We start from the raw sequence: 8,726 nt of genomic DNA on the forward strand, positions 1-8,726 counted from the left end.
ATGGAAGAATCAAAGATGGGAGGAGCCACAGGGATTTGATCAACCCTCTTGGCAACAACCTCCACCAACATACTACAAGAGCCATTCTAAGAAGCATATCAAGATAATGGCTATGGTGAGCACTCTTTTGATTATCAACAACCATCACCATACGCTTATGAACCCCCTCCTCAACATAGCTTTGAACCACCACACTCACAAGCCCCTTACCACCAAACACCCCTATATGACCCTATCCCATATCCAGCATACCAACCACCCTATGAGCCTTATGAACCATACTTAGAACCACCCCCATTCCAACACAATTACTCCCAAGAACTACCACCTCAATATACACCATCACCTTATCCTTATCAAGAAGAACCACCTTCCTATCATGAACTATTCTTCCCATGCGATGAACCCTTCCAACCACCCCAATCTCCAATGAATGAAACCCTTGGTGTACTTCTTCAAGGGCAAGAAAGGATGAATAAGAAGGTACTAAAACTCACGGCTGCCTTGACCGAGGTAGTAAATCGATTAGCCTCCCAACAATTGGACACTCAAGGAACTCCCATAGCTACATGTGGTGAATCTAATGAAGAGCGAGCATGAAGGAGACACTAGAAACTCCAGTGGACAATGAGGAACGTGACTTTGTGTTGGAACAAGTGGAGGAAGCCGTAATAGTTGAAGAGGAAGAAGTGGTTGAAGACTTAGGAGATGCTGAACCTCTATGGGAATCTCGAATTGTAGAGTATTCCTTCAATAAGCTTGAAATTGATGTTGAGGAGGATAGTGCACAACCCCCAAGGCATGTTTCTTATGAAGAATTAGACGGAATAGATCAAGAGGCAAGTTCCCTTGGTGATGATGATCATGAATCAAGCCCTCCTAGTGATGAACTTGCATCTGCAATTGAACCCCTTGAGTTTGAAAAACCTTCTCCAAGTGAATCTGAAAATGATGTGGAGGTCGACCTTTCTCAATCTCCAACTTATGACTTGAGTGATGGGGAAGAATTAGAAGAATTTGATCAGGGCGCGGTTGAAGTTGAAGAGGTTTGCAAGGAGGTGGAAGAATTCAAAGAAGGGCACAAGGGAGTAGAGCTTGTAAAGCCATTGGAAACACCTCTCCCCAAGCCATCACCATCCATCCTTTCATTCAAGTGGGTAAACCTCTTATCCCTAAGCGTTATAATCCCACTTGAATATGGTTTGCTTGAGATGGATGGTCAACTTAGAGCTCTTTGTGGCTTTAAGAGTAAGAGGGAGATGGTTAGTGGTAGGAGTTGTCATGCAAGGTTCATATGGTTGAAAGCTCTAAGTTTAAATGCAAAGGTTGGTGTAGAGCTCGATCGCATGGGTCTAGGAAGTTGTTTGGAGACTTCAGTGAGAATTCAAATTGCTTGCCACCCGGTTGAAACAATGATGATCAACAAGAAGACGGGTGCAAAAGCAAGGTTTGGGACCCCATAATTCATTCCAACAATCAACACTCTTGGGGCCTTGTCACTTTCTTTAACTTGCTTGAAGGCTTTATGTGCCTAGTTTGGGATCCTGGAGGCTATTGGAATTACAAACATTGGTGGAGATTCCTATATGAGTTCAAGCACAAGCCACCATGACAAGGAGCTCACCAAATGTCCAACTTAAGGACAATAATTAAAAGTGCAAGGTGGGAGACAACCCACCATGGTATGATCGTTCCTTTTCATTCTCCATTTTATTTTGTTTCATTTTATCAGTGTTCATTCATACATTCTGCATTATCACCTGCATTCTGCATAAAAAAAGAGGGGATCGACGCGCAAGCGCCTAGTGCGCGTCCGCATCCTGCGTGAATGCGTAATGGGTTAGATTGACTAATGTGTTGTGTGGGAGCTGGGCAAGAAACGTGCCTTAGGCACAATCCAGCCCACGTGCACGCGTACTGTACGCGTGTGTGCCGTTTCCACTTTTGGCGACCCATGCGTCCGCGCCTAAGGCGCGTCTACGTGGTTGGGGAAATCGGCGTAAAACCATGTTTTACCCGAGAGTTGTGCGTGCGCGGGGCTGGACTCACGCTATTAGCACGACTAGAGGCGCGCGTCCGTACATTGGACGCTTACGCGTCCCTTCTTCTTGTGCGACCCACACGTCCGTAGGCAGTACGCGTGTGCGTTGCTGCGCAGCCTCACTTAAAGTAGTCCGCCGCCCAGATTTCTTCTTCCCCCTTTCTCATCCTTAGTCTCTTTCCTTCTCTTTTACATATTGCATTTTCATACTTTCCTTCATTGCACTTTAATTTCATTCATGTTTTTATCTTCTTTTCTAATTTCCTATTTTATCATTGGTGTTACATGTTCTTATTCAACTATTGCATCATTTCTTAAATTATCTTGGTGCTTCGTGACTTGTTTTAAACTGTTAGGTGTTATTAATTATAAGTCAATGCTAATTTTTATGATACTTGTATTTTATTTACATTGATATGCACTTATATTGTCTTTCATTACCCACACTCTCTCCCTCATTATTGCAATTTTTGCACTATTCATATGCCATTTGCTTCTACTATTTTCTCACTTGCATGTTGTAGCTACTATGTAGTTGAGATACTCATTATTTGGCATCAGCCTACCCATGTTTATTTGTCTACTTATCTTTGTTTGAGGGTTACTCTTCTTCCTTTCTCTCTTCTTTCAGGATGGCCATCAAGAAAGAAAAAGGAAAACCTTTTAAATGGGGCGCCAACAAGTCCATCTGCACAATCCATTAAGGAAAGAGCAACAGTTGTAGCTCACAACCCCCGTCCACTTGCACATCTTAGCATGTACCGAGGATGGTGCAATCTTTAAGTGTGGAGAGGTCGATACCGACTTCCGTGAGTAACTACTTCCTGTCTTAACACCAATGTTTAAATTTTCTTTGTTAAATTAGTTGTTGCATTTGCATATTTAATTGCATATTTGTTTGATTTTGTGCATATTTTACTAACTACTTTGTTAAAGTAAAATTTTCTTTCTCAACAAAATTTTTTATAGCATTTCACTAATTTGAATTAAACTTTTTGCTAAACTTGCTTGAAGAAATTTAATTTGGATCATGGTTTTAGAGCTCGAACACACAAAACCAATGAGATTTTGAGCCTGTTTGATTGGTTGCATTTTATCAACCAATATTTTATTTTTGGTGTGTTATTCTCTCTAAAATTGTGATCTATATCTTGCTTAATTCTGTATTTCCATTATCTGATATATGCATACACTTATATGATTGAGGCCTTGTTTTACTATAGCTCACATACCCATATGGCCTTACCCTTTCATTATCCTTTGCAAACCAATTTTGAGCCTATTTCAACCCTTTTGTTCTCTATTTTAGCACATCACTAACTCTAAGCAGAAAACAATAATGTCCTTAATTTGAATCCTTGGTTGGCTTAGACTAGTGAGAGTGCTCATGATTTAAGTGTGGGGAAATTGGGATTGAAAATATTTGGTTTGAGAATTGGGTATTGTATATTCTTGAGAAAATGTGAAAAAGAATGTTGAGGACATATTTATGCATTCAATACCTTAATCATATGCATTGAGAAAAAACAAAAAAACAAATAAATACAAAAAAAAAGAGAGAAAAAGAAAAAAAAAAGAGCAAACAATAAAAAGGGGACAAAATGCCCCAAGGTAAATGGTAATAGTAATGCATATGTGTTGTACTCAAAATTTCGGATGCATGAATATGTGAAAAACATAGTTAATGGGTAGTTAGATTTTGCATTTTAATTACATGGATTGTCCTAAGTTAGGTGGGAAGTTTAGGTTAATTAAGGATTCATATTTTAGTCCATTTGACCAAATACAATCCTACCTTGACCCTAACCCCATTACAACCCTTAAAAGACCTCTTGATATATGTATTGGTGCATTAAATTTTTGTTGATTGTTAGATGAAGAGAAAGTCTTAGAAAGCAAGATTAGTAGAGAATTGAGAGACTCGACCCTCAAACACTAGAGTGATTAAAGTGTATACACTTCCAGTGAGGGTTCGATGCTCGATTCTTTGTTCCCGGCTTTCATGAGCTATCTTCTTCTGCAAGTCTATTTGTACTTCATTTTTTATGATTTGAATTAGTGAAATCCAGTTCATATTTGTTCTTGAAAAGTTTATTTACTTTTCACCAAGTAGGTAAAAGCATTTTGCATTTAGCTGCATTCATACAGATAGGTTGCATTTCATACATCCTACCATTTTGCCTTCACTCTTTATAGTCTCTCTTGAACTTAGCATGAGAACATGCTAATGTTTAAGTGTGGGAAGATTGATAAACCACTATTTCATAGTTTATCTGGTACTTAATTGAGTGGATTTTATCCATTATTCTCACACTTATTCATAGAATTCGCATGTTTTACATTTTCTTTCCTAATTTGGTGCTATGATTGAAAATATGCTTCTTTGGCCCTAGATTTACTAATTTCAATCCTCTCTTATTACAATTTGATGCCTTGATATGTGTGTTAAGTGTCTTCATAGATTACAGGGTAGGAATGACTTAGAGGATGGAAAGGAAGCATACAAAAGTGGAAGGAATACAAGAAATTGAAGGAACTGCAAAGCTGTCAGCCCTGACCTCTTCGTATTCAATCAATCATAACTTGAGCTACAAAGGTCCAAATGAGACGGTTCTAGTTGCGTTGGAAAGCTAACATTCGGGGCTTTGCAAAGATATACAATTTGCCATAGTTGATCTGTCGTTTAGGGATGCGCACGCGCAAAGCACGCGTACGCGTGGATTGTGCGAAAGTTCAACGACGCGTATGCATGCATGACGCGTACGCGCGCATGAGCCACATGCTGTACGTATTAGAAATCTCCCCCAATGATTTCTAGTCTATTTTTGACTCAGTTTTTTGTCTAAAAAATAGAGATTAGAGGCTGCAGAGTGGAGAAATCAATCAAACACTTCTCATTCACACAATTTAGGTTTTAGATGTAGTTTCTAGAGAGAGAGGCTCTCTCCTCTCTCTAGGTTTTAGGATTCTCTTAGTTTTAGGTTTATTTCTTCTCAAATCCAGGTTCAATGTTCCTTTAGTTTATTTTCTCTTCTATTCTTATTTGTCTTAGCATTCTAGTTTATTTATTTCCCTTGTTGATTACTTTATGTTGACAAATTGGTTTATGAATTCTCATGTTAGATTTGATTTCCTTATTAATGCAATTTGAGGTATTTAATGTTTATTGCTTCTTCCTTTATCTGTTACCACTGATCTTGCAATTATTGGTTTTAGATCTTATATTCTATTATTGCTTTTCTATGCTTTTATGTTATGCCCTCCAAGTGTTTGATAAAATGCTTGGAAAGATGTTAGAGTAGATTTTATGCTCTTGGCTTGGGATGGTAACTTAGGAACTCTTGAGTTACTAATGTCCAAGTAATTGATGATTGGGAGCCATTAAATCTAGTTCTCACCAATTGAAGTGGTAGAGAGCTAGGATTTATGGACTTGGTTCAATATAGCTCATTTAACTTTCCTTTACTACTAGTTAGAGGATGATTTAATGGGATTGATCCTTGTCAATTCTCATGTTGTGGTTAGTGATAAGGATAGAGATCTTTGACCACCAAACCTTGCCAAGACCTTTTTATCATTTGATTTTCATTACCATTTTACTTTTTTTTGTTCTCTTATTCAGAAACCCCAAAAGATACCTTTACATAACCAATTATAAGAACACTTTCCTGCAATTCCTTAAGAGACGACCCGAGGTTTAAATACTTCGATTATCAATTTTATTAGGAATTTGTTACTTGTGACAAATAATTTTTGTGTGAAAGGATTCTTGTTGGTTTAGAAACTATAATTTCAACGAGAATTTATTTGTAAAATTCTAGACCAGTCAAAAATCCGTTCATCAGGGGTGTCAATGTATTTATAGTAGAATAAATAACCACCTTTTGGAGTAGTTCCACTTTTGTTGATGGATAACTATTCCCTTTATCTTAGGAGTTTGTTAGGATCTATTTTTTGGAAAGATAGAAATAGTATGAGAGATTCGGAAAGGCAATTACTTATTTTGAATAAGTGAAGCTTATCGTGTCCGACCTCTTAAAGAGGTCGGGTAAGTGGTAGAGACTATCTTTTTTGGCTGGACCTTTTTATCTTTACTGAGTCTGATTTTATCTTTTTGGATCAGGGTATGAACAAGAATAAAAATACATTTTGTGTGTGTGTACATAGACACATATATTTGTTTTACCAAATAGATGTTATATTTGCGCAAATCTATAAAAAAACTAAGGAAAAGTTAAACAATGTTAAGTTTAAGTTGATTTTGGAAAACTTAAACAATGTTAAGTTTAAGTTGAAAGCCCAATATTGTTTAATGTGTGTTTTATTGTGCCAGGCCCATTATTTAGTTTTCACAGCCCAAGACTAGCATATGCTTCAGCCGTGTAAAAGAGCTAATGCTCCTCATAGCACTATTCAGCAATTAAAATGGCTATGTATTTGCTAAAAGTAATAAGAGGACAGCTAGAAAAAGAAAAGGACAAGTGTTGCTCTAATAAAGCAAGAAGGACACAAGGACACCCCCACTAACTCAAGGACATCAGCAGAGCACCATTTTGGATCATGGTTGAGCAAAACTCTAACGAGCAAAGAGCAATAGCAGCAGAGGTTATGGAGAAGGATGAAAAAGGTGTGCATACCAAGGAAGAAAGCAATGGAAAGGACCACAGAGGTGGCGGACGTGCTTCTCATCCAGCAAAGGTAGTGGAGCATGAGGAAGAAGGACTACTTGCTAGTTGTGACAGCTCCAATGAGTAGCTGGTACAAGGAAATAGAAGAGGCAGAAATTAAAGGCAAGCTGAAGACATATAAGAAGTCTCATTCTATCATTTCAAAGCAAGAAAAAGAGAGTACACATTCAGAGCACCATCTCAAACATTGAGTTGGAATCTTTTTCTTCTACTCAAGCTTAATTTTTGATCTTTTTGTTATGGCTGTCTTGTGTCATTTTCTATTTTGAAAAGGCTAATATTGAGAGGTTGAATAGCCAAGAGAGAAAAGATATGAGTGATGCAGAATAGTCACAGATTTCTGATGTATTGAGTTGTTGAACTAGGATTAGTTATTTAGTTTCCCTTGCCAAGTTGGGTGAGCACTTGGTGAGTTTGAATCTGTTTAGATTCCCCTTCCTAGTTGGGACAACACTATGGGAAGCTAAGCTTTGGTGAAGAAAGCTTAGGGCCAGATACTAGTTGAATTAGGGAGTAATTAATAGTATTGGTGTATGTAATTTGTGAGTTTTAGTGAAAATTCCACCATGGTTTGTGGTGGAGATTGGACGTAGAATTCATTGCACAAAGAATCCGAACCAGGATACATGCTGGCCTTCATCTTCTCTTCCCTACTCTTTACTTATTCTACACATGAGATAAAATGAAATAATCTCCTGCAACTCGAGTTACTGCTGAAATAGAGTTTGAAACTTTAAGTTTTAAGCCAACTTGATTCAACCTCCTTTCTCAAGTTTAACTAGAACCATCAAACAACATTTAGGAAATAAAAATAATTACCAAAATTGTGTAAATCATTATACAATTTTACAATTCTAAAGCTCAAAAGTCTAAACAGTCTCTAATTTCCTCTCACACACCAGGTAACAAGTAGTAGTTCACTAATAATTAACAGAAAAATTAATTTTTCCATTTTTATTCTTTCATGCTTTTTTTTCTTATTTTTATGTTTTGGTATTTGACACTAATATTTCATGAATGTACAGCCCCATTCAAACAAACTGAGGATTAAAATTTTCCAGTCCTAACAGATTTGCAATTATGATAAGCAGCTTGAGCTACCTGCCTCTTTTGCTCAACATCTTCACACATCTTCAGTGATGCCTCGGAAAAATTAGTCATTTGACTAAGAACCTTGGTTAGGCTCTCATGTATACAACACAAATATGCATAGTCATCTTCACTAGTATCCTCAATAGTATTATGTTTGCTCTTTCTTTTCTCATTGTTTAATTCACCACTTAAATTCTGTTTCTCTTGTAGTTCTTTATCTTCTTGTTGCTTCATGACACGGCACAGCTCGGATACAAAGACTTTGATTGTGCGGCTTAGATCCTCGGCCGGCAATGCCTTGATCCCTGAAGACCAATCACGGCAGAGAACAAATATCAGAGGGGCAAGAACACGGAGAGGGGAGAGCGGCCGCCTTCTATTCTTGGAACGATCACTGGGCTGTAATACGCAGTTTTGCAGCCATCCATTGAGAGATTCGACGTATGAGGTATGGCTGTTAATCCAATTATCGAAGCTTAGGCCAAAGCACTTGAATTCTTCTAGAAGTTGCGCTAGGATCTCTCTGTGAGCATCGGCTTCTATGGTTCTTGTTGAGCTTCTTGAATGATATGCCAAAGAAATTGTAATGAATTGAGCATGATGGCACTCAAGTATAGCCCTCCACATCTTAATTAATCTGTGATGCATGACTAACAATTTATGAGCTAATTAATACTAGTATTATTACTTGACTAATTATAAGTTACCGCATCATTGTCAAGGAATACAGAGTTCTTTTAGGCAAATTACACTAACATTACTTATGATTTGATGAAATATTTGGTGACTCCTTTTTATTTGTTCAAATGACAATGATCTCTTTAAACTTTTTGAGACAATTTAATGTTATATTCACATAATGTTTAATGTTGTATTTTATAAAATATATAGGAAATAATATTTTG

The 8,726-nt window shown here is 37.4% G+C and overlaps 1 protein-coding gene across 1 annotated transcript; it reads right to left on the bottom strand.

The window, feature by feature from the left end:
• Positions 1-7,776: 7,776 nt before the first annotated feature.
• On the bottom strand, positions 7,777-8,448 carry LOC130956795 (uncharacterized). The gene has a single exon (XM_057883776.1). The coding sequence runs from the start codon at positions 8,446-8,448 to the stop codon at positions 7,777-7,779; it is 672 nt and encodes a 223-aa protein (XP_057739759.1).
• Between the last annotated feature and the right edge of the window lie 278 nt (positions 8,449-8,726).

This window comes from Arachis stenosperma, chromosome 10, assembly GCF_014773155.1.
Source record: "Arachis stenosperma cultivar V10309 chromosome 10, arast.V10309.gnm1.PFL2, whole genome shotgun sequence".
In the NCBI taxonomy this organism is placed as follows: Eukaryota; Viridiplantae; Streptophyta; class Magnoliopsida; order Fabales; family Fabaceae; genus Arachis; species Arachis stenosperma.

What these genes read in the sequence shown, in the direction of transcription:
- LOC130956795 (XM_057883776.1), bottom strand. Translation starts at nt 8,448, where the DNA reads ATGTGGAGGGCTATACTTGAGTGCCATCATGCTCAATTCATTACAATT.